Source organism: Monodelphis domestica, chromosome 6 (assembly GCF_027887165.1).
Source record: "Monodelphis domestica isolate mMonDom1 chromosome 6, mMonDom1.pri, whole genome shotgun sequence".
NCBI lineage: Eukaryota > Metazoa > Chordata > Mammalia > Didelphimorphia > Didelphidae > Monodelphis > Monodelphis domestica.
The window spans coordinates 72,067,080-72,093,542 of NC_077232.1; the positions used below are offsets into that span (position 1 = coordinate 72,067,080).

Genomic DNA, 26,463 nt, shown 5'->3' on the forward strand with positions numbered 1-26,463 from the left:
TTTGTGTCTTTATTATGTGCTACCATCAAAAATTTCTCCATTTATCTGCTCTTTCTCTTCTGTTGCTATATGTGCTCTGGGGAACTTTTCCTGAAGTCCACTTTGGACCACTTCCACGAGGTCTGTGCTATTCTGGCCACAGCACTGATGTAATGCTACTCCTCGGAATGCTTGCCTGCTGAACCCTGAATGGGTAGAGACTTGCCCACTCAAGGGATGAATCATTTGGCTTATCCTCTCCAGCTGGAGGCCTCCTAGGGCTTGGTAGTAAAAGTGATCCTGGCTCAGAGGCAGAGACCTGATGTAAACAATAAATATTCCATACTCAACATGTTCTAGGTAGCCTATCTACCCATTATTCTCCCAATGCTGGAGTGCCAAGGCACCCTCCTGGGGGCTGTGATTACTCAGTGCCCTTCCTCGATATTGTCGTCCTCAATTATGTAAAGATTAAAATTTAGGGGGAAACTGAGGCAGGTAGAAATTAGTTTCTCTCTGCAAAGAGTATTATATTTTTAGAGTTTTATTTAAGATAAGGAATTTAAGAATATACAAGTAAGAAAAGCACAGGCTAGGTGGGCCGAGAGGCCCATTCAAATTCCACTCGCATCATGAGTCTGCTGGGTAGCGGAAGTAGGAAAAGAGAGCTCAGGAGGCAGAACTCCTTTAAATAATAATTTGTGATCTCGCCCAGGTGAGAATTCAGTGCCATTACAAAGCATTCTGGGAAGTGAGCAAGGACTTCTGAATCCTGGATTCAAGTCTCCATTTTTACAATGAGCAGGACTCGAGTCAGAGTAAGATAGGGGTGAAAGGCAGCCTTCTAGAAAGAAGAGCAGAAGCAGTCTCCATTAGAGTAGCCTAATTGTTGTGAAAGCCACACAGTGCTATTCTTGGAATGAGTTTGGGGATGAAAATAATTTGGGAGAGGTCTCTACACAAACTTCCTATTGACTGCAGTAGAAACTTCCACCTTTTAGGAGACCTGATAGTTTTGAGCATTTTACTTGAGAAGATCAAATTTTGTTCCTCGTAGAAGACTATTCAGGCTTGGAGACAGTCTCAGATGTTGGTGACGAGGCAGAGAAGACCTCAGCCAGGTTTGCTAAGTAAAAAGCTTCCAACAGTTCAGCATGCTTTGAGCATCTGAAGAAAATATGTAGAAAATAAAGATGAGGCATCTTTTGTTAGGTGACTGAATTCTAGTGCATGTTATCTGCAAATAATTATTAAATTCTCCCTTCAAGGCTCAGTTCAGGAGCTCCTTGTCTCAAACTTTCCCTGCCCATTCATTCCTCCCCTCAATTGTTTGTTTTTTTTTCTTTAAATTCTTACCTCCTGTCTTAAAACAGTATTGGTTCCAATGCAAAAGGGCAGGAATGGCTAGGTAATTCAGATGAAGTGACTTGCCTAGGGTCACACAACTTTCAAGTGTCTGAGGACAGGTTTGAACCCAGCTCCTCCTGACTCCAGCCCTGGTGCTCTATCCATTGCCTTGCTTATGCTCTTCTTCATCCCCAAATAAACTCATTTACTATTTAGCTGTGTACAAGCTATATTATTTCTATAGAAAGTAAACTCTTTGGGGCATATAGCTAGCATAGTGGATAGAGTGCCAGCCCTGGAGATGGTTCTGGGTTCAAGTCTGGCCTATACTTGCTAGCCATATGACCCCAGACTAGTCATTTAGGCTCAGTTGCCTATCCTTTCCTGCTTTTCTGCCTTGGAACCAATAAATGGTATCAATTCTATAAAAGCAGAAGGTAAGAATTTTTTTTTTAATTTTATTGCAAGCAGGCGTAGCAGTTTGCCAGTTCTCCTCATTGTTAGAATCTTCCCTCTGATTGACATTCTCTCTCTCTCTCTCTCCAGTCATGTGCATGTTGTCCTCCATATTAGAGTTTGAGCTCCAGGAGGAAAAGGAACATTTTTCACTTAGCACAATATCTAGTGCATCATTTCCTTTTCCGCCCGCTGTATTGTCATAGTATGACACAATTTCAGGGGTCCTAAAGACCATGTCTGCTTGTATTATCTTCTTCCTAAGGTAAGATGGTTAGACCCTAAAGAGGTGATCTGTAAACAAAAAGAAAGGAGACTGGAGTCTTAGCTCTGACTCTGTGTGACCTGGAGAGAGTCACTTTTTTTTTTGTACCTCAGTTTCTTTACCTGTGAAATGAAAGGATTTAGCCACATCATCACTCAGGTTCTCCCAAACTGACATTCTGTCAGTCCGTACTGGGGTGATTCTTTTTACATTTTCAACTTTTCCTGTGCTTTACACATAGCAGACAATCCATAAATAGTTGTCGATAGAATGAATCAGGAACCCTTTGCAATACCGCTGCCTGCAATTCTGGACAAAGTCCCGGAGTAGATTTGTTTGGCTTCCAGTGGAAACAGCACAAATTTGGGAGAGGAAGTCCCAGCCCTTCCCAGGAATGCCTAGGAAGGAAGAAGTCCAGATGCTAGAGAAATCCAACTGCAGAGTGAGGCAGGCCATTATGGAACCCTATAGCATAGACAGTGTGCTTCTAAGGCAGCCACAGTGCATGCATCCAGTGGAGTTAGTCATTTCTGTGCCTCATGCAAGTGGGGAGAGGACATTGCCTAGAACAGAGAGGTTGGGAGGAAGAAGCATGGCCCCAGGACACCTGCAGGAGGGTGTCAGGTAAATCCTGAAAAGGGAGGAAGAGCACCCCACATGATGCTACTGGCTCCTTCTAAGTTTTGTTCCTTGGGGCACAGCCCAGAGGTCCCACCCGCCTTATGGCCTTGTTGCCAAGGAGTCATCACACTCCCCCTGGAAGGGGTGCCTGGCATCAGCCGAGATCAGTGAGCTGAGAAAGGGGGGTGGAGAGCAGGCTGACCACAACAGTAGCCCTGGTGGGACTCTTCACATTCACATAGGCTACTGCCTGCCTTAACAGTCTACTGTCATTTAGCCAACTTTGAGTTGCCTGCTACAAGTAAAGCATAGGAGCAGCATGAGGCAAAGATGCCTTTATGGGAGCTAGTGATGCTTCAAGCCTAGTTATCTGCTAACTTCTTGCCAGGGATCAATTGTCATCCAGATGAGAACAAGAATTCAACCCAAGTAAAACTCCTAAAGAAAGCATGGTGCAAAGTCATTCAAGGAAAACTGTATCATGTCTCCGTCTTTTCCTTATTCCCTTTTCATTCTGGGGGAAAATGAGGTCGTAGGTAACAACAAATGGGGTCCTGGAGGGAAAAATAAATTATCCAAAAGGAATGAGTAGGTTTTTTTTTGTTGTTGTTGTTTTTAAACCCTTACCTTCCATAATACAATACTGTGTATTGGCTCCAAGGCAGAAGAGTGGTAAGGGCTAGGCAATGGGGTTAAGTGACTTGCCCAGGGTCACACAGCTGGGAAGTATCTTGAGGCCAGATTTGAACCTAGGACCTCCCATCTCTAGGCCTGGCTCTCAATCCACTGAGCTACCCAGCTGCCCCCAATGAGTAGTTTTGAATGGGGGTAAGGCAGAAGGAGTTGTCAAAGTCAGGGGGAGCCTTTACAGAGTGATTTTATATGAGCTTTCATGGTTTATGCCTTGCCATGAAAAGATGGCTGACTTTGGGAGTCAGAGGTCATAGGTTCAAATCCCAGTTCAATCTTTTCCTCCCTTTGTATCCTTGGATGAATCATTTAACCTCACTAAATAGGCCTCAGTTTTCTCCAGTGAAGTTTCAGGGCCCCTCTAGCTCTAAATCGAGGATCCCAGCCAAATATCCATTTGTTTCTAGGAGGCAATGCATCCACAGCACAAGAAGGCAGCAGTAAAAATAAAGCTTGCCTTGATTTTAGCAGAGAATTGGGCATCATCTCTCAAGCTGGTCTTGTGGAAAATAAAGATCTGAATTGCACAATACAAGATGTTAGATTTTGTGACTTGTTGAATGGCTATGAAATAAAAACCCTTCCTAGATGGATGGGAGATGATAAAACCCCACCTAGGGACCTCTATGAAATTTACTTTATCCCTTACTTCCTGCAACTGATCCCAGAGACTAGTTCACAGGAAGCCTAGTATAGCCGACTTGGGTTAGTCAGAGAACCTGGGTCCCAATTCTTGCACTGCCCATTACTATCTGTATCCTCTGGCAAGTCAATAAACTTCTGGGCTTCACTGATCTCTTCAGAAAATTGGGGGTGGGAGAAGATACCTTGGAGATCCCTTCCAGCTATAAACTGGTGATCCTATGAACTTGGAAACACATTCATTAATAAATGTGTTTCCTGATGATGAAAGATGGTCTGAAAAAAAGGAAGACATAGAGAAAACATCGCAATTGTATTCAAGTATTTACAGTCATCCCTTGCTATGTCACAGTTTCACTATCGTGGGTTTGTAAAAAATATATATCTAATTCTGTATTGTGGAGTTTTTACTATGTCACGGGATTTTGTTAAAATCATGTAGAGTGTAGAAAGTGTTTAAGAGCATACGAAGTGTTTATAAGAGTGTGGAAAAGGTTTATAGGAGAGTGGGAGGGGTTTATAAAGCTTATAAATAATAAAATAAATATAATGGCACTACTTTGTGGATTTTCACTTATACTCTGGAATGTAATTCCCGCAATAAGTGAGGGATCTCTGTACATATCTGTCTGGTGCATTTCTCTTTCTTTATGGCCCCAAAGCGAAGAACCAGCCACAGTGGATGAAAAATGCAGAGTCCAAGTTAAGCTTTATGTTGGGAAAAACTCTCTGAGTATTTTGAGTGGTCCAGAAATAGAATGGGCTACCTCAGGGGAAAGAGGGTCCTTGAAGGTCTCCCAATACTGGCCAGATGACCACTCATCAGGCATGTAGAGGAGCTCTTGTTCTGCAGCAGGTTAGACCAGAAAGCCCTTGAGATATTATGATTTCAGAAAAGGCCTTCAAACTTCTAGAAGGTTTATTCTGCATAAACTACATGCGTTAGTCTTTAGTAGAGTTTTTCTATTTTGGTTTTGGCTATTTGATGTGCAATATGTCTTTTATGCAGGGAGCAAAAAAATAAACTTTGGTCTTCCAAAAAGGTTGCCTACACACCTCAGGGTTGTACAAGCACCCTTTCTGTATGACCACTTTCCCCATCAGAGTTCCATTATATCATGGGTCAGCATAAGAAATTAAATGGAAATTTGGGGGAGCCACAGAAAACATGCAAAGGCTAGGAAATAGGCTACGCATAGCCTCTAATCAAATACTTTTTCAATAAAATACTCAAACACCCAATAAAAGAAAAAATTCAGACTTCTTCTCTGCTACAAAGAGAGGGTTAAAAAATTTAAATGAATTTTCCAGATCCATGGGGCAGTGCACCATTAACTATCCATGTGGAAGGGAGTACCCATAGATGAGGTAAGAATGTCAGATACTCAGTTTTCATGGATCTGGGCCTGCTGATATTGCTCAGAATCATAGTGACCCTATTATTAGAGGTTACGGAAGGATTTAGGGGTGGGGTTCATTTTGTTTAAAGTCGATTTTTTCTCTTTTGTCTCTGTATCTTTAAATAGATCTTATTACAATTTTATAGCACTTGAAAAGCCATTGTATGCAAATTAAGGTCAGATTAGGTGAGTCATGGTTAGAGAAAAAATAGACCAAAGAGGTATTTTGACTTCATGCCTCCTTAGCAGATAATGTTTTAGGAAAAAATGAAAAATCTGGTGAGCACTTGGTTTACTAATGGAGGGAAAGGCCACAGAAGGCAGCAGAGACCAGCCCAGGGCAGTTGTCCAAAGGAGAAGAACCTGATCCAATGGAAGCGGGAGGAAAGGCTCTGTACTGGGTCCTGGGCAATGAGCTTCATGCCACAGGTAGGCAGATGAGCCTGGAGAGGGACCAGAGAGCTTTTGTCTGTATCCTTTCAAAAAGCAAGTGAGACGGACAATAAAGAGGAGCATATTCTAATGCTTAGTTACAGAAAGATGCCCAGATATAGCTGAAGCTTTCTGTTGATCCCCAGCTGGTTGGTCCATCTCACCTGCCCAGTTGATTAAATAACAAAGGAGACTGCTCTCAGATAAAGGATGTATTGGTGTGTTTAAAGGAAAGCACAAAGGACTCTATCCTATATCCTTGCTAAGAATGAAGTTTCTCTGGTGGAACTGAAAAGAGAAGTGGCCATTGACCTGCCAAAGTGATCTTTAAAAAGATATAAAAATTGAGGGATGGTTAAGCATAGAGAATAGAGCACCAGGCCTCAAGTTGAGAGGTCCTGGGTTCAAATATGGATTTCAGACAACATTCCTAGCTATGTGTTCCTGGACAAGTCACTTAACCCCAATTGCCTAAATAGTTCTTGCCAATCTTCTAAGACGTGGGATTTTGGGGGTTGGGTTGGGTTTGTTTTTTAAAGCTATGGTTGATTGTCCTAGAAGTAGTTGAGCTCTTGGAGCAAAGGGCAGGTCGCATTTTACTGTGGTTGAAGTGGGTGGAGAAAAGAACTAAGGTATTTGGACTCTAGCCTATAGGCAGTCAGCAGCTTTTGAATGTTTTGAAGTGAGGGACTGATGTTAAAAATACTGAGTTATCCCATGGGCTTCTTTCCACTGTAAGACCTCTGAAACGGCTTTTTTTTTTTTATCTATTGCCACCTGGAAGCAGTGTGCCAGAACTTTAGGGGCAGCCAGGGTATGAGGAAAGTTAACCCCCAAAGGGTTCAAACTATAGATCTAGAAATCTGTCTTAGAGCTGGGAGGGACCTCCATGATCATCTTGTCTTGTCATTGAAGAGACAGCTCTGTAGCATGAAGTTTAAAAAAATCTTGGCCCTTTTTACAGGTCATGTATGAGCAAGCTCTTACTGTATGATAAAATTGGGCCTTTGGTTACTCATTATGTGTGCCAAGCACTGCCCCGGGGTGTTGAAGGGTTATAATTTTCTATTCCCTGACAATGCTGGTGATCAAGTCCTATTGTGTGCCGAGTATTCTAGGCACACAATTCTAGATAAACGGAAATCCCTCCTTCCCTTCATCTTTGGGGCTCATATGTAGATTACCATAATACCAAAAAAGCACATTTCAGAGTTACAAAGCAGTGTGTATGTCCAGTCCCAGAGCAATGATAGTTGCTATGCTTTGGGACTGGGAGATCAAAACATGATAAAGGAAATGGCGTGTGAATTGGGCTTTATAGCTGGTCAGGGTTCACCAACCAGATAAGAGTCAAAGGACAACATTCTAGCCTCAAGGAGCAGTATGGGTGAAGGCAAGAAATCAAGAAAGACTGGAACTTATTCAGTTGGGCTACAATTTAGAATATATAAAGGAGTGTGAAGGCAGGCTGTGGAGTGGCAGCCCAAAAGAGTGAGCCATGCTTAGTAAGCTGGAGGGAGCTCCTGGAGAGTTTGAAGCAGAGGAAGGACGACCAGATCTGCCTAAGGAAAATGCCTCTGGCAGCAGCCCAAAGGCTCGTTTGGAAAAGGAAAGGAACCATGGGGAAGCATGCTGGCAACATGCACCTGTTGGGCTGACTGATAATGAGGGTCCGGACTAGAATGAAGATAAGTGGAAATAGGAGAGGGGCTGGGTGTGACAGATTGAGGGCAGTGGGAGAGGCAAGGGCATGGGTATGACAGAGATGGGCAGGATTTGGTAACTGATTGGAGATGAGAGAGAAGAACTGAGCATTAGGGCTACCAGGATGGATGGTTTGTGGTACAAATGACTAAAAAAAGAGCTGAAATTAGGAGGCAGAAAAACAGCAGGTGTAGGCAAAAGGTGATAAGCTATGTTTGAAACACATAAAGTTTCAGGTACCAGGAGGAACATGGAATTGGAACTGCAAAGGTGATGGGGCAGCTGGGAGCATGGGTCTGGACAAACTTCTGCAGACTTGGGAGTTGTCTGCATTAAGGTTCATAGGATTTGCTTTCACTGTGCCATGCAGCCTCCCTTTGTAATTGATGAGATTGCCAAGGGTACAGAGAGAAGAAAAATTGGGGAAACCGTAAGATGAATAGCAAAAGAGAAGACAGAAAGGATACTAGAGAAATAGGTGAGGCTTTGGTAACTCTGAAATTAAGGAGGAAAGAATATCGGACTGGTGTCAAGGTGTTGGGATAAAATAAAAACATTATGAGGTCATGATTAAACTTCAGAGGCAAATTTCAGTAGAATGAAGGTCATTGCTAAAGTAGTCCCTCACAAAGGGTTGAGGACAGCAAGTGATAAGGAAGTCGGATTTTTCAGGGCTAGATTAATTTTTCCAAAAGTTTGGTAGTAAAGGAAAGAGAAGAGAAAGTAGCTAAATGAAATAGAAAGAGCAAAGGGGAGGGATTTCTTTAAAATTGGCGAGATCTGGGTATGTTTATATTATAGACAGAAGGGAAAGAGCCATTAGAAAGGAAGAACAATTCAAGAATAAGGTATAGTGGCAAAAATGAATAATATGGAAATAGGTATCAAGTGAAAAAATTTGTATAACCCAGTGGCCCTGGGACAGGGGGAGGGAAAAGGAAAGGGAAAGAAAATGAATCATAGAAACATGGAAAAACATTTTAGTTAAAGAGAATAAGGTATGGTGCTTCCTATACCTTAAAGAGTCCAGGAAGTGGGAAGGAGTGAGATTAAAAGTCCAGGGAGGGATTCGCTTTATCAATAGCAGAGATACCTTGGCCTCTGTGACAGAAGGTCTATCGAGGAGGCTGACAGGTGAGCAGTTTGGAGGACAGGAGATGGGAAGTTGAGAAGATATTGTTAGATGGCCCAGTTTTATAAAGGGTGTTGGGAAAATGAGATAGGGAGGCAATGGCATATATTGGTAGCTTTGTTGAGCATCTGAGAGAGTCTGGAGCAAAAAGTTACAGTGGGTGAAAAAAAAAGCTGCCTAACATTTCATAGAGAATAGGAAATTCCAGATTAGGGTCAGTTTGAAACTGTTCTACTCTGTTTCCTTTTTAAAATTTTATTGATATGTAATACATGTGTATGTGTTTATACATGTGTGGATGGTGTATGTATGTGTGTACACACACCCCACCACAGACAACAAGCAAAACCAGCCCTGTACATCAGTGACATCAGAAAATATGTCACATTTAGTATCTAGTAATTAGTATTTAGTATTTAGTTTAGCCCACCTCCTCTCTATCAAAAGGAAGGAAGTTGTACTTGGTTTCCCTTTATATTTTTGAATCCAGACCATTTGGACATTTAGTTCTAGTACCACAGCACTGGGCTTAGAATCAGTAAGATTTATCTTCCTAGGTTCAAATCTGACTCCAGACACTTTCTACCTGTGTAACCTTGGGTAAGTCACTTCAGCCTGTTTGCCTCTGTTTCCTCATCTGTAAAGTGAACTGGAGAAAGAAATGGCAAACTACTACTCTATCTTTGCCAAGACAACCCCAAAATAGGGTCATGGAGAATCAGACATGACAGAACAACACCAGCATCAAGCTTATTTTTCCATGTTAATTTGAGCTCAGTTGCCTCAGTGGTTTCAGAGAATCCCTTCTTGTGTATAAATCTTTTGCTATTGGCATGGATGCATGCACATAAGCACATATACACCTTCAAGTTTTTTATTAATTTATTAATTTCTTACGGAATTTTCTAAAAGATGGCTCTGTGTGTGTAGAGCAGTGTTCAGGATTTCAAGAATTCCACTTAAAAGCCAGATACGGCCTCCATTTGTACATATATATCTCTAGTTCCTATCCCCCCAGCCCATCACCTCTGTTGTAAACCTTGGTAACATTTAGGCGCTTGGATCTTTTGTTTTAGACTGTTTCTGATCCAACTACAACATAACACAGGGATTCCATATTGTTTAATCTCCTAGTTGTCCTCCAGTTTCTTTCTGATCTTGTCAATTTATTCCATCTTGGTCCAGATGAAATGTTGTGCTTTTAATGGTAACTAGAGGCAAAAAGTGAAGGGGGAAAGGAAGATACCCTGAAGCAAGAACAACAGGATTTACATTTTGTTCACTGAATCTCACCCTTCCATTTGGCAGATGAGAAAATGGAAGAACAGGAACTAAATGATTTTCCCATAGTCACAAAGCCAGTAAATAAGTATCTAAGACAAAATTGGAACCTAGGTTTTCCTAAGGCTCCCTATATCAAGCTACTGCTTATTTTTATTACACACAAAATCTGTGACAGATAAAATAATTGTGTTTATAATGATGGTGATGATACTATTGCTGCTGTGTCTCAACAAGGCAAGATTTTACCTCCTCCTTCCCAGAGGGTCTGGAAGCTTGGTAATTATCCTAACCAAGTATTTTCAGACTATAGAAAAACTGGGTTACACCACCCCAACTCACATGGGATTGCTTCATACTACAAAGTTAACCTAACATTTTGCAATAGATAATGTCCCTTCCCAGTGGGAAGGTCTAGTCAGAAAATCAGTTTCAGGTTGGATGGTAATATGGTATGTCTTTGAGATCACACCTACATATGGAGAGTACACGGCCTGGATTTCTGGGACAGTTTCAATTTCAAGAAAATCAAGTGTACATTTTTTATCTTTACATACATATTTTTCTTTCTCAATTACATGTATACAAAAACATACCCTTGAGAAGGCAAGAATGCCTTTGTTGTTGTTGTTTAGTCATTTCAGTTATATCCAACTCTTAATCCCATTTGGAGTTCTCTTGGCAAGGAGTCTAGAGTGGTTTTCTTCTCCAGCTCATTTTGTAGATGAGGAAATTAAGGCAAACAAGTTTAAGTGACTTGCCCAGGATCACACAGCTAATAAGTGTCTGAGGCTGGAGTTGAACTCAGGAAGATGAGTCTTCATGATTTCAGGCCTAGCACTCTAGGCACTGCAACACATAGCTGCCTTTTTTTTCTTTAATAAGATTTTTAAAAAGCAATGTCCCTGACCAGATAATATGTCCTAACTTCTGGCCTGCCCCTATCATACAAATTTGGTTCTTCAAGCCAGCTTGGTGTATTAGAGGAGACTGTGGCTCAGAAAGCTCTCCCAGAGAAATGAACATATACTGTGCTCAGGGAAGGTAGTACAAGGGATGAGGAAAACTATCTTTGTGAGAGTTCCCATTAATACCTTGCCTTGAATTAATAACCGCTCCAAGATAGTATCCTTTGTCATCACTTGCCTCTTGAGGATGATGAAAGATTGCAAAAGAGCTTGGGCAAGCTACTTATCCCTTCTGGGCCTTAGTTTCCTAATCTGTGAACTGAAGGGTTGAACTAGATGACCCCTAAATTCCCTTTTACCTCTGATTCTGGAATCCTATGGCCTTCCTAAAATGTGTGTGACCCCTTGAATTTAGTTGACTCCAGGAGTAATCTGCCCAGGGATTAACAGTTGTCTATTGAATTTATAACATGTTTAGTGCAGTGTTTGACACATAGTAGGCTCTCTACTTCTTCCCACCCCTTTATTCATCTCTTCTTAGGCTCCCAACTTGCCTTCCTCTTTTTCAGTTTTCAACTTCATCTCCTATTATGAGATAATCAAAACTCTTATTGTAAGTGTCCTTCTCTCCCATCTGCTATGCTTTGACCTCATTCCTCATCTCCTTTGCTAAAGTGTCAGAGGATAAGATGACCCTCTCCTTTGCAAACTGGACCCCTTCTACTTGTGCCCTTGATCACTATGGGACCCAAGTCCACCAATCACTCTCTGATCTTTTATCTCCCTATAATTGTTTCCTCTCCATTGCCTACAAACCTGTTCATTTGGTGATAGAGTGGATAGAGTTCTGTGTCTGGATTCAGGGACACCTGAGTTCAAATCTATACTCATGCATTTAATACATGACCACTTATCTCTAAACTTTTTTTCCCTAAAATAGTCTGCACTCACTGCCTCCCTTGCATCTCAAATTACTCACTACCTGTTTACTCTTCAATTCCTTGTAGTCTGTTGATTTCATCACTTCATTTTTGTCTTTTGATTACAAATCCAGTGAGCCATTCTCAGTTCTTGATTCTCCTTGACTTTTTTTTTTTGCCTTAACTCACACTTTTGACAATCCCGTTCTTCTGACCATTTATTATCTTTTTCTTTGGATCTCAAGATGTTCTTTGTTCTCCTGCCTTTTCAGATCTTCACTCCTTCATTGACTCATTCATCCTCTTGCCCACTACATGTACCTGTGACCCCAGTATAAATGAGCTCCAAATCTATATATCTAGTCCCCACGTTCTAGTATGCCATATCCACCTGCTCTGCGTCTGTTAGACTTGGATGCTCCTCCCTTCAGTGCCTCCATCAGTGATTCTCCTATATTCCCATCTTCCATCAGTCTCCCCATAAAAACAAGTTATCTTTGATTTTTCCCTTTATCTCACCCCTTCCATATCTAGTCAGTTGTCCAGTCCCATCAATTTTAACTTGATTCTGGTTTCTTTCATTATCTCCTCATATCTCTCCCCACTTTGGTCCAGGCCCACTTCACCTCTTTTCTGGACTAATATAATATTTGTCTTACCTGATCTCTCTAAGACTCCTGGTTCTACCCTTTCTAATTCACTATTGCCAAAACAATCTTCCTAATGCACTGATCCTACTTGAGAGAAATGTTGCAAAGGGATTTCCTTCCAAATATGACATTCTGTGGAGCCACTCTTAAGAAATTGGAAGTGTCACATGCACACTGATTTTACAAGAAATGTACATGTAGTGGGGGAAAGGTGGAGAAGGACAAGATGTTAATAAATGGGGTAGAACATTTAAGTGAAGACTTTTTATGTATTTAATTATCATGATCTCTGGTAATGGGAAGGAGATAATGGCAAAGAAAAGATGAAATGAAAAAGATGAAAAATGCATGAGAAAGAGTTATGATTTCTAGAGTAACTTTCTGGAGGAAGCAATAGCAGATGAGATCAGAGAATTAGCTATAATAAAGAGTAAGGTGATCTCATCAAATACCACAGTAAAAGAGGAGAGAATGGGTAATGATGCTAGAAAAGGTGCTGAAATGTAGGAGGGGAAGTGAGGGAACTCCCTTCAGCTTTAGAAACAGAAGGCAAAGTCCTGCTGCAAATGCCAGAGTAAGCATCTTGAAGAGATAGGAAAAGATTTCAAATGGTGTTATGAAGAATGAGATAGGAAATCTATAAGAGTTGAGTGCAGAGACTGCTAAACAGAGTCACTCTCATTCATTTGAGTCGTGCTCAGTGGTCACAAACATTCTCTACTCTTTTCCACACTATGTAGCAGCATGGTGACAGAGAGCACCATGCCATTGTAAATGTGAGAGAGAAATTATTTTTCAATGTAACATATTGGCTGATGATCGGGCAGTTGAGGAAGGTGTCACTATGAAAGTGGGCTATGCATGGCTAGAGCGGGATGGCAATAGGAACATTAAATCCATGTTCTCTTTGGCCCTAAAAGGATACATAAATGTTGTTTAGTTTTGGTTTGTAAAGTATAATTTAGTTAAAATTTCATTGACCTTTCCTTCTCCACACCCCAGGGTAGTTCCATTGCCATGTTATGTTCTCTGTGCTTTCCTAACCACCTACTCTAATTTGTTTTGTTAAAGCCCCTGCTGTTGTACTTCAAAAGATCTTATTTGGGGCTCAATCCTCTTTCTGAGAATGTCATCTACAAAATTGCTCTGCAAAATTGACCAAGCCTTTAACTTCAAGACGCCAGCAAGGCAAATTTGTGTTTTTATTTCTTTCAACTGCCCATGTATTCATTCTGGTTTCACATTGCTTCATACCATTGGGATACTCTGTCATTTGTTGGGAACAAGCTGGACCACATCCCACTAATGAGCCCTTCCAGACAAGTTACTCTAGAAGAGGGAGATAATTGTTTCAAGACATGTTCCATTTAAGGAAAGAATATGTACTTTGAATCCCAGTTCTTTATATCAAATCAAATCAGAAATGGAGGATGGGGAGGTAGAAGTAAGAAAAGGAAGCTCTGACAGAACCATTCTCACCTCCCATAGCTCCCTTCTCTCTCCTTTGTCAATTTTCAACCCAGGAAGAATTCCGCTGTTTTCGAACAGTGGCTTTAAAGATGACTTGGTTCTTTACCCCTTTATGGAGCACTGCCCTGTGCCTAATATCTGTCATTCCATTGGTGTGGGTACTGGCACAATTTCATTTTACCAAATCCTTCTGCCCCTTCCTGGAAAGCACTAGTTTTGCCTCCAAGAATCCTTCAAGACTAAAGTCAAAGGCTAACCCCTCTCATCATGAGGTCTCTTCCCTTCCCCTAAATGGTAGTGCCTTCTCTCCCCCCAAATTATTATGACTTTTTAGACTTGTTGCCTCTAAGTTGTCTTTAATGATTTTATGCCAAGTTGAAGATGGCATGGGAAGCCCTCTTCCTCTCTATACTAAGTAAGCAGAGTCCACATTTCAAGCAATAACTCAACAATATTTATTAAGCACCTAAGCCAACCAAAATACTAAATTCCACCTTGTACAGAGTTTCAGGTGGAGTAAGGTCTTAGAATGGAAAAAACTGAATTTTCAGAAAGATCAAATGCCTCGGAGATCTGTTCTCAAGCCAGAGTTAGTTAATATTTTTATCAATGTCAGACAAAAGCAAAGTCGAGATCATACAAAGCAGAGAGTGAAGATTAACTTGGATCATTACCAGCCAAGATCCGAAATGATCTTGACATACTAGAACATTGACCTGAATTTAATGGGAATAAATAGAAAGCCTTGAATTTGTTGGGGGAAAAAATCAACTTCACAAGTCAAGGGGAGAAATGGCTAGAAAACAGTTCTGAAGACTATCTAGAAAATTTAATGGACTGCCTGGTCAATGCCAATCAGCAATCTGGTAGCACTGCCCAAAAAAGCTCATTCTATTCTGGTCTGTATTACAAAAGGCATAGATTGCTGAAGTGATATATATGGAATCTCAGAAAAAGAAAATGAATCACTGGTACTTCCCCCCAAAACCCATTTTAGGACTCAATTATGATGACTTGCCACGCTTGGCTGAGAGGCCAGAGAGCTAATATCCTTTAATCTAGTGTTTCCCTGGACAGTTGGCCTGTTCACTTGTGACTATGACCCTATCTATAAACTGACTGGATGATGCCACTGGCCTCTGCCCTTGTCAGACCATACCTCGATTCCTGTATTCATTTCTGGGTAACACCACTGGCTTAGGAAGGACTCTAATAAGCTGGAGGATGCCCAGAGCCCAGAACAGTGAAGTCTCAGGCCACATAAGCCTGAAGAACTGGGAATAGTTGATCTAGAGAGGGAAACACCTAGGAGGAAAATGACAGCTGTGCTTAGGAAGTACTTGGAAAGTCTGCAAAATGGAAAAAGGGAGTAGCCTTGATCTGTTTTGTTCCTCACTCAAGAAAGCTTCCTGGGAATGAGTGGATTTCCCTTCATTAGAGGTCCTCAAGCAGAGGCTGGATCTCACACCCACCCCTTTTAAGGTGTTAGAGATAAGAATCTTTTTGTTCTAGATTAAACTAAAATGGTCACCAGAGTCCCTATATAATACTATAAGATATATAAGAACTATAAGATAACAAAGCCAGATTTGGAAAGCCACATTCCTATAGATTTTTTTTTTAACCCTTATTGTCTTTCCTAGTAAAAACAGAAGGACAGTGGCTAGGTAAATGGGGTTAAGTGACTTGCCCAGGGTCACATGACCAGATTTTAACCCAGGTTCTCCCAACTCCAGGCCTGCTACTCTTCTCTATCCACAGAGTTCACCTAGCTACCTAGAGGCAGCATAGTACTAGCTGTCCCAAAAGTTGTAGTGCAATTCTAAACTTTCATAATTGTGAGATTTTTGTGGCACCTTATGTGCAAAGAAGACTAGATTTGCAACTAAGAGCATCTGGGATCAAACCTTTGTTCCCAAAGTGCTCGGAAATCCCAGGACACTATTTTGAGTCTTTGTTCACCCATTTATAAAATGAGGTTAATGATATTTATAGGACTCACTTCATTCTCCTCATATCAAATAAATGTAAACTATAATTTTTCTCTCCTTTCCTGTGTAGGGAAAAGAGCCCAGAACTTGGAATCTCAGAGCCCAAACCTAGTTTTTTGCCGAATTCAAATTCTACTTCCTATATTTATTGACTACGTGACATTGAGTCAGCCTCTCTCTTGGCCACTGTCTCCTCACCTGAGACACCTGGGAGGAGGTCAGACTTCAAGACTATTAGATTCTTTTCCAATTCCAGAGCTAGATACTTTCCTGCGATTGATCCTATTAAGTCAAGAGATTCATTTCACAGATGGAAGGATGGGTTGACACACATCATGGGTATGGATTCTTTTGGGACAGAAGGGGGAAGGGAGAAAGCTACCTACAGGTGAAGAGATTGAGGTCTAGAGGGAATTGATCAGATTTCTTATATGAGATTATTAGTCTCAGAGTTTGATGAAACATTATTCAATAATCCAAAATCAGGAAGGTGGTACAGTAGACAGAATGTCAGGTCTGAAACCACAAAGACTCTTTCTGAGTTCAGATCCTGCCTCAGTCACTTAACCTTTCTGGGCCTCATTTATCTCTATATAAAAGGAGGATTTGCATTAGATCCCTAAATTCCCTGGTCTTGTGATTGATTAGTTAGGGGAAACCTCAGTTCCCTAGGGTTTAGGGATCCTTATTACCCAAGAGCTTTAAATCTGTAATGGCTAAAGGAAAAGCAGTGTCCTTCAGTTATTTCCTTAACCCTTTGGCAAGAGGGCACTTGTCATCAGGGTCACTCTCCAGGATCACTTCAGGAATCTTGGCTTTGAGTATCCTGAAAAACAAACCCAAAGGCTCACTGCCAAGTGAGGGTCCCAAGGCAGTAAGAGCTGTAGGACATGAGAGGGTGGAGTGGTCACTGGGAACTGACATGGCCAGAAAGGGCTTCATGGAAGCAATGGGGCTTGAGCTCAGCCTTTGAGGGCAGCCCTGGAATGCTGGGAATTTTTTAAATGTTCAGAATACAGGACCTTCTAGTGTAACAGTTAAAATTTAGGGGAGACTGAGGCAGGTAGAAATTAGTTTCTCTCTGCAAGGAGTATTATATTTTTAGAGGTTTATTAAGGATTAAAGAATATACAGAATAATAAACATGTGCCTAGGCCAGAGGCCTAGGCCAGATAACTTCCCATCATGGAAGAGACGCATCTGCTCCAAAACGGAAGTCCAAAAGACACCCAAAAACCTTTGCCACCAGCTTAAATCCTTCCTCAATCTCGGCCCACCTCATAATTCCCGTGAGATAACAAAGCATTTTGGGGAAGTGGGGATTGTAGTCCTGTATTCGAGTCTATTTTTTACACTAGGAAGACGCTACAGCCGGAGAGAAGAAAAAAAGGGGAGATACACATGGTGTTTGAGGAATAATGGTAGATCTCTGGTAGGTGCAGAGAGAGTCTAGGGGAATTGTGGGAAATAAAGCCAAATGTTATTGGTAATAATCCAGGTATGAGGTGATGACAGTTTTGGTCAGCATTATTAAATTTAAGGAGAAGCCTGGCTCTAGAATTAGGAATCTAGAATCTTGCCTCAGGCACAGATGTCCTAATCTGGGCAAGTCACCTAATCTTCTTAGTCCTCAGATTCCTTCATGACCTGAGAGGACCAGACCACATGACTTAGAGATACAAAGGGACCTTAGAAAACATCTAAAGCCAACCAATTTATTTATAGATAAAGAAACCAAGTCCCAGAAAAGGATTTGCCAGAGATCCCACATATAGTGGCAAAGCCAGAATTCAAACTCAAGCCCTCCCTTCATCTATGTCCGCTGACCCTGCGTTTCTAATCTTTCTTTTACCTTAGGCAGGTGATCAACTAATCAGCAGACATCTGTTAAGCACTCACTGGTTGTCCAGGAACTAGGATTTTTATTGTTCTTAAGTTGATTTTCAGCCATGTCTGACTCTTCATGGCCCCATTTGGTTTTTTTTTTTGTTTTGTTTTTTTGTTTTTTGGCAAAGATACTAAAGTTGTGGGCCACTTCCTTCTGCAGCTCACTTTACAGTTGAGGAAACTGAGGCCCACAAGGTTAAGTGATTTGCTCAGGGGGTTAGTGCCCTAGAGAAGCTTGCATTCTAATGGGGAGACATCATGTACATACAAAGATATATGTGCAAGATACACAGGGTCTCCTTAGTGAATAGAAGGGGATTAGCAGCCATGTAAAGCAGCCTTGTAAAGGCCTTTTCTAGAAGGTGGCATTTAAGCAGAGGTCCCAGAAGGTATTCAGGGAGCTTTCCAGGGTTGGGGGTGCCTTTGCAGTATACAGAGATCTTGTGTTGGGACCAGTGCATTAGGCCAATTTGGCTGAATTGTAAACAATATGGAGGAAAGTAATAAAAGAATGGAGAGTAGATAGAAGGGGCCAGGTTGTCAATGCCAGAGTCAAAGGAATTGTGAAGATCAAATGAGATCACATATTTGTAAAGCATCTTAATATAGTGCCTAACATATAGGAGGCACTTGATAAGTGTTTCTTCCCCTCCCCAAAAGAGTTATATTTGAACCTACAAGTAATAGGGAACAACAGGAATTTATTAGGGATTGGGAAGAGACAGGGAGCATTTGCAGCTCTTAGTTTAAAAAATCCATTTGGTGATACATGTAAAACCCAGTTAAACTGCTCATTGGCTACAGGAGGGGAGGGAAAGAATATGACTCATGTAACCATGGGAAAATATTCTAAATTAATCAATTAAAATAATTTTTTTGAAAGTCATTTGGCTCTGGGGCTCAGTAGATTGAGAGTCAGGTCTAAAGATTGGAGATCCTGGGTTCAAATAGGATTTCAGATACTTCCTAGCTGTGTGACCCTGAGCAAGTCACATAACCCCCATTGTCTAGCCCTTACCACTCTCTGCCTTGGAACCAATACAAGGTATTGATTCTAATGTGGAAGATATGGGTTTAAAAAAATCCATTTGGCAAGTGAACAGAGGATAGATGGCAATAAGGGCAACTTTACTCAGGAAGACCAAATGGAAGGCTTTTAAATTGTCTCAAGTGGAAGGTGGTAAGGATGGACCTTAAATAGAGCAGTGACTTTATGAGTGGAAAGAAAGGGAAGGCATGCCAGGGATGTTGTAGAAATAGAAATGATAAGAGATGGCAACTGCCTGGATACATGGAGTAAGAATTAAGAGTTAATGATAACACCATTCTGTGCAAATCTGTATCATGGCACCCTCCAGAAACAGAGGCCTAAAAGATAGAGTGAGGAGTTGATGAGTCCACCATCTGAGAGTGACTGATTTTGACTCCTAATCAGAGTAAAAGCAGACTGAAATTTGTATGTTTTTCCCTATCCTCACCCCCCAGATGGCAGAGAGAGTAGAAACTATTAGAAATTTTAACAAAGCATCTGGGTTGCTCTCGGCCTTGTGAGCAGATATAGGTACAAATTCAATCCTTCATAATAAATCAGAAGAGGGGCACAGTGGATTGACCACCAGTCCTCAAATCAGGAGGACCTGGGTTCGAGTTTGGACTCAGATACTTCATAACTGTGTGACCCTGGGCAAGACACTTAACCCAAACTGCTAGTCCTTGCCTTTCTGACTTAAAGTTATTATTAAGGCAGAAAGTGAGGGTTAAAAAAGTAAAAAGTTCTAAGGAAGGTACTTTTAAAAAGTTTGATCTGTTTGGGGCTCCCTCCCTCACATTACCCAGGTTCTGATGGGTCCAATTAATCTAATCAAAACAAACAGAAGAGCATCTTTTCAGCCTGGGAAAAGAGAGATTTGGAGGGTAGCAGTGGTTCCTTAAGGAACTAGCCACTATGAAGAATGAGGTGCCCTTGTGTACCCTTGGGACATTTGGGGTTTTTTAAGTGATGGGGGAAACAGACTTCTTGGTATTGACTCTGGAGACCCAATGACCAGAGTTCCCATAATACCTCTTATGCTTATAGCTTGTATGACCTTGTGAAAGTCACTGAAATTTCTTTGGGCCTCAGGTTTGTGGAAGAGAGGAATTGGGAAAGCATGCAAGACAGAAGCAGTGAAGTCTGATGTCCTGTCAGGACGAGTGTTCTGATTTGGAATGTTATTGGGAAAACAACTGGTGGAAAAGCCAACTCCTGGCTGGACCCTGGTTACCTGTTGCCTTGTATCAGAGAAGGAAGGAGTTTTTTGTCTTTTTACATGGCAGACAGACAGGAGGTGGTCCTGGTGATTTTGAAGGCAGAAGAAAGAAGAACAATAGTCCAGATATCTTTCTGACTTGCTCTGTTGATGATAGTGACTGAACCTCCAGACCTATCAACCACTTCTCTCAATTTGAATCATATCCCAACATCCTTCAAACCTAAGGCTCACTGTAGTGTTAAGGAAAACCCCAACCCTCTTACCTCCATTCTCTATTCTTTCCTTTCTTCCCAATATAAACTCCTTACTTAAGATAAAGAAGAGAAAGAGTATTTCATGTGAAACATCAACTCACCCTGAGTTGATTTAGAGAAAATCAGAGAAAAGGAAGGAGAAGGGAGGCTGAAGAGAGGGAGGGAGGGTAGACAAAAGGAAGAAGATAACTGCCTGATCTTTAGTTATCAATTACCAATTAAATATAGTTCCATATTATTTTCTACAGGCTACTCATTTGAAAAATAATGGATTTGATGAGGTGACCTGCAGTCCCTTCCAGTTTTAGATTTGTCATTTGCATTTCCTTGCATAAAATGCCTTCCCTTTGGTTAGGATGAAGGTGGAGTGGGGTGTGCCCTTAGCTGTTGGGAAGATCGAAATGTACTTGATATAAATGGACCACTGTGGATTGGTTCAGTGGAAGAGTACTAAATTTGGAGTGAGAGCACCTGGGCTCTCATCTTTTCTCCATCACTTGCCTATTTTAGTGGTGCCCTTCAGCCTCTGTGGACCTCAGTTTCATTGTCTATAGAGTCAGGAGTGGATTCTGTAACATTAGATTTCAGGGCAAGGGGAAGAGAAGGCACATTGTCATAGTTTTGAATCTGAAAGATAAAGGATGGCATGGGATGGGATGGGCATTCCTAAATGAGGGGTGAGGGCTGGAAGAGCCACCCTGTCTGGCAGGTTTTTTTAAATGTGGAACAAGGAACTATTCTCATCTTGTATCCAAGTGGTCAGTGGTATGGCCCTCCATAAAGTATCCTGATGATGATGATCCCTGGCTTTCTTCCCACTCCTGGTCAACCTCTTTGTGGGAGAGCATACCCCAGCCCCAAGTTTTATGGGGAATGCTCTAACTTTTTTACTATGTGGTTTCTTTAAGTAGATTTGAACTAATAGTATTTCCTGATGGACTAGAATAAAACAAACAGGTTGGTGAGGCTTTGTGAGCTGGGATTTCTAAGTGAATACAGACCCAGAGAATACCTTGAATATGGGCTGAATGTTTCTAGGATCCTAAAGAGAGAGGGTGGTGCCCCAGGTGCCTATCATGGGCAGGGTTGACAATCTGCCCCAGAAAACTTAGACAAATCATTGAACTTGCCGCCACCCAGTTTGGGCTACAGAGTGTTTGATAATCAGTTTTGATTGTTGCTACTCTTGTATTTTGTTTAGAAATTTATCTGACTCGTTTTTTCTTTTATTGATTAGCCACACACATTGCCTGCCCCCTTCTCTTTTTTTCTCTCTCCAAGAATTTTTCCCTATATCCTCCTTCCTCCCTTCCTTCCATACTCTTAGAAAGCTTGCTCCACCTTCATTCTCCCACTTCCTTACAGCCTACTCCTTGAGTAGTAAACCCTTGAAATGCTCTCTCCTTCAAAAAAAAAAATTATTGAAAAAAGCTCTTGCCAATGTCATGATAAATTCTTTGCTTGTTTTATTGAATTTTTTTCTTTTTCTTTCTTCATTTTTTTGGCCTCTCTGGAAGCCTGTGCCATCACTCTGGGTCATCTCTCTCCTTGATACCTTTACATCCCTGGCCTTCCATGATGCTACATTCTTATGGTTCCCCTCCTTTTCTTCTTCTGCTTGCCACCTAACAACTGGTGTTTCCCTAAGGTTCTGTCCTACCAGTAATCTTCATAATCACCTCTGTGCTGGGGACTCCTAAATCTATATCTCCACCCTTAGCCTCTCCCCACAGCTCTGTTACTGGATTTTCCAATACAACCTGATGACCTTCCTATATCTTAAGCTCAGCTTGCTGGAAATTGAACCTACCTGAGGGCAGATGGGTGGCTCAGGAGAACTCAGCCCATAGATGAGAGAGCCTAGGTTCCAAAGTGACCTCAGACACTTCCTAGCTGCGTGGCTCTGGGCAAGTCACTTAACCCCCATTGCCTAGTTCTTAGGACTCTTCTGCCTTGGAGCCAATACTGTTCTTCTGTCTTGGAACAATATTGAGTCTAAGACAGAAGGTAAAAGAGTTTAAAAAAAAAAAAGACTGAACATATCTTTCCCTCTAAACATACACTGAGTGACAGTACATACCATATTCCATACACACCTTTGCCCCAACAGGTTTGCTGAAGGACACTTTAAAAAATAATTAATTTTATTTAATTTTTAAAAGAAAGGCAGAAAAGAGGGAGGTGCAATTTCTCCATTCTACTCCACCCAAGTCCTTTGATCTACTGTCACTGTGCTCAGAACTGGCCTCCTTTCTACTCCCATGGCAACCGCTCTTATAACACACACCTCTTGGAGCCTCTTGTAATAAATAGCATTATAAATGATCTTTCCTCTTTCCCACTCACCCTGCCAGCATAAATTTACACCAAGCATGGACCTTAGAGATCATATAGTCCAATCTCATTTTACAAAAACTGAGGCCCAGAGAAGTAGAATTAGTGGACCAATGTCAAAGAGTAGTTAATGGCAGAGGCTGGATTTGAACCCATGTTATTTGAGAACAGACAGACAAGATGTTCTTTCTACCATTCCCCTCTTAGGATTTCAAATTGTCGTCTTCAGTTGTGTCCAGCTCTTGTGGCCCCATTTGAGGTTTCCTTGGCAAAGATACAGGAGTGGTTGGCCATTTCCACCTCCAGCTCATTTTACAGATGAGGAAACTCAGGCCAACAAGGTGAAATGATTTTCTCGGGTCTCACATCGAGGAAGTGTCTGAGGCCTAATTTGGACTCCGGGAAATGATTCTTCGCAACTCTGGGCCAGGCACACAGTCGGCTGGTGCCAAATGCTACTGTTCCTAACCCATTACTCATAAACCTAGAAAAGGTCCCCGTGGGCCGCCAAAATGCCCATCCACGTTGATTCCTCTACACTATCCTATATTTCAGGCAACTTCCTGGGTCAATGGAAAAGCTTTCTGAGGGCAGAGACCATTTCCCTTAGCCCAGTGCCTGGAACAGCATAAATAGAGATTTAATGCTTATTGATTCCTCTCCTGGCCTTTAAAATACCCCAGGGAGGGGGAACCTGCAGCACCCTCCAGAGGCAGCCCCGAGGCGTACCCGGAGGCTTCTGGAGGTCACGTGACTGGCCCTGATCACCTGCCTCTAAAGTGGTCCAATTAGGATTCAGACCTAGATCTCCCGCCACAAAAGCTCTTACTTCTAACAGAGCGGCAACACCACAATCCCGTGAGTTAATCTCTCATGATTACGATTATCCCTGTACTGCATAGGGGCCCAGGGAGACTAGAAGCCCCAGAGGGCCAGAGAGTCACACAGCCAGGCCTCCCCACCCCATCTGCCACCTGCTCTCACTGGTGTTCGTAGGGCCCTGAGTTGGTAATGGGATTCCGGCAGGGGGTTTACCCCCTCCCCCCAGCTGCTCGCATGTAGGAAGCGGGCCAGAAGCTGCTGCGCCACCTGTCTGCAGACAAGCAGGATGGCAGAGTGGAAAGAGTCCCAGGTTCCAGTCCTGCCATGGCAGTCCGTGGCCCTGGGCAAATCACGGAATCCTTGGGCTGTTGGAGGCTGCCTTCATTTTTTTCCATGAGGAACTGAGGCCCAGAGAGGTTGTCACAGTCTAAGTGATATAAGCCCTGGGGTGGGGGAGCCGCCTTGGGAGGAACGAATAGAGTGAATGCAGGCAGAAGCCAGGCCTTCCCAACTGTGCCTTCGCGTGCTTTCCCTTGTGTAAGCAGCCAGGACCAACATGGAGGGGGGCACTGCATGATCATATTACCGGCTGTCTCAGAGAGTGGAAAGAGGGAGACAGAACATGATCGGAAGATATCAGAAATCAGTTATTTACGTTGTACCTAGTGGGCAACTAAGGGGCTCTGGGGATAGAGAGCCAGGCCTGGAAATGGGTGGTCCTGGGTTCAAATATGGCCTCCAACTTCCTGGCAGTGTGATCTGGGGCAAGTCACTTAACCCCCATTGCCCAGCCCTTACTGTTCTTTATTGGTTCTAACACAGAAGGTAAGAGGTTTAATTTGTATCTATATGGGAAAGAAATTTTAAATAAAATTAAAAACTAAATGCCAAGCTCTGTGCCAAGCAGAAGGCACACTATAGTAAAAGAAAGGCCATGCTTTCAGGGGATTATAGCCGAAGGGAGAGGCAGTGTCCCCTAGCAAACTGCTCTTACTCCAGAGCCCCTACTCGGTTCATTCTCTAAGCCTCTGGTTCCCCATCTCTGAAATGGGTGTAATAATAGCAGCAGCCCTTGCCTCCCAGGCTAGAGCTTTGAACCACCTTCAGATCTACCAGCATGTGTGTGTTCCCTGTCTCTCCTGGCCTCTCTGTCAATTGTGGGGAGTCTCTGAGATGTCTTCTCCTTCTGCAGGAGCTGCTGAGTCGCACATCGCTCGAGGCCCAGAAGCTAGAACTGATGGCAGAGGTGTCAGAGCTGAAGCTCCGGCAGGTCAACATGGAGAGAGAGCAGAAGGAGCAGGAGGAGAAGAAGAGGAAAGTAGAGGTGAGTGTCCCTGGCTGCCAGCTCATGTGCACAATTAGGGAAAGGCCAACTGTCATTGTCGAGCTTCTGAGAGGGAGAAAATAGTGTAAGCAGACGAGCCCCAGCCTTAGACTGTGAGGACGAGAAGCCAACTACCCTCTCTGGGCATTGGTGTTTGGTCCTTCTAGTTCTAAATCCTGTCATGCCCTCCTTCAGGCCCCCAGGGGAGTGGTCAGTGGGGGGAGGATGGGTCATCCACTGCCAAAGTCTTGACCTTCTGCTAAGCCTTGCTTTTTTGGAATGAGGGAAGCTTCCACTGAGGGGAGAGGCAGGAAGACCCCATCAGGCAGGGACAGACACTGATGTTTAAAAAGAGGCACAGCAATGACAAATGGTTTTTACAGATTTGTTTTAGAACACATGGCCCTGGTGTTCATTTAGCCAGCTGCCACTGTTCCCCCAAGGACTCGAGAGGGCCAGAGCTTTTCCCACAACTCATTGAACTTCTAATCTCAACAAACAGCTGTTCTTGAGAGTGAGATGCCTAAGACAGAGTTATCACACAGCTAGGAAGTGTCTATGGCCAGACTGATTATCTAAAAGAACTGAGACCCATAACAGTAAAATGAGTTTCCCACAGTCAGACATTTAATCATTGTAAGAGGCAACATTTGAACCCAAATCTTCCTGAATCTGGCACTGTTTATGATGCCACTCTATATATAAATAATTTAATCACTGGGTCTAGGTGTTCTCTGTAATCTCTCAGTCCCTAACAACTCTAAATGCTCCTTTTTTTCTAAATGCTTATTTTTTGATTCCTTGCCCTGGGCTCTTTTTTAAGTAATTTAATTTCCCCCCAATTACATGTAAAAACACCTCAACTTTTTTTTTACATTTTGATTTCCAAATTCTGCACCTTCCTTAGACAGAAAACAATCTGATATAAATCTTTTGTGTGCAAACATATAAAATATTTTTCCAATTAAGAGTATATCAGTTGGAGAATGGCCAAGCAACAAATTGTGATACATGTTGGTGATGGGAATGCTGTTGTGCTATAAGAAATGATAAGATGATTGCAGAAAAAGCTGGAAAGATCTGCAGCAAGTGATGCAGAGTGAAATAAGCAGAACCAAGTGAACACCATACACAGAAAGTAAAACATTGTGAATTGTCAGAATCAGATGCAGATTAAAGCATACTCTCTTTCACATCAGTGTATTTATGGCTTTATTGGGGGGGGGGGTTGGGTTATGAGTGTTTATCAGTTCTTCCTCTGAAGGCAGATAGCATTTTTCATCATGAGCCCTTTGGGATTATTTTAGATTATTGTAATGCTGAGGAGCTAAGTCATTCACAGTTCTTCAATTAATAATATTACTGTTACTGTGTAAGGTGTTTTCCTAGCTCTGCTCCCTTCACTCTGCATCAGTTCATGTAAGTCCTTTTATGTTCTGAAATTATCCTGCTTGTTATTTCTTATAGCACAAAAGTATTCCATGCCAATCATATATCACAATTTATTCAGTCATCCCTAATTGACAAGCATTCCCTTGATTTCTGCTTCTTTGCCACCACAAAAGGAGTTGCTATAAATATTTTGTAGAAAAAGGCCCTTTCCTCCTTTTTAATAAATCTTTGAGATAGTCATATTGCTGGGTCAAAGGATACGCACAGCTTAGCCCTTTGGACATAGTTCCAAATGCTCTCTAGAACAGAA

The 26,463-nt window shown here is 42.1% G+C and overlaps 1 protein-coding gene across 21 annotated transcripts in view; it reads left to right on the forward strand.

Moving 5' to 3' along the window:
• Nucleotides 1–26,463, forward strand: part of PPFIBP2 (PPFIA binding protein 2) — a 195,643-nt gene that overhangs the window by 118,562 nt on the left and 50,618 nt on the right. For all 21 annotated transcript variants that reach the window (XM_007496981.3, XM_007496983.3, XM_007496982.3 and 18 more), the window contains one exon: nucleotides 24,630–24,761. In XM_007496981.3, coding sequence (XP_007497043.2) covers nucleotides 24,630–24,761 — 132 coding nt within the window. The remainder of the gene's footprint in view (nucleotides 1–24,629; nucleotides 24,762–26,463) is intronic.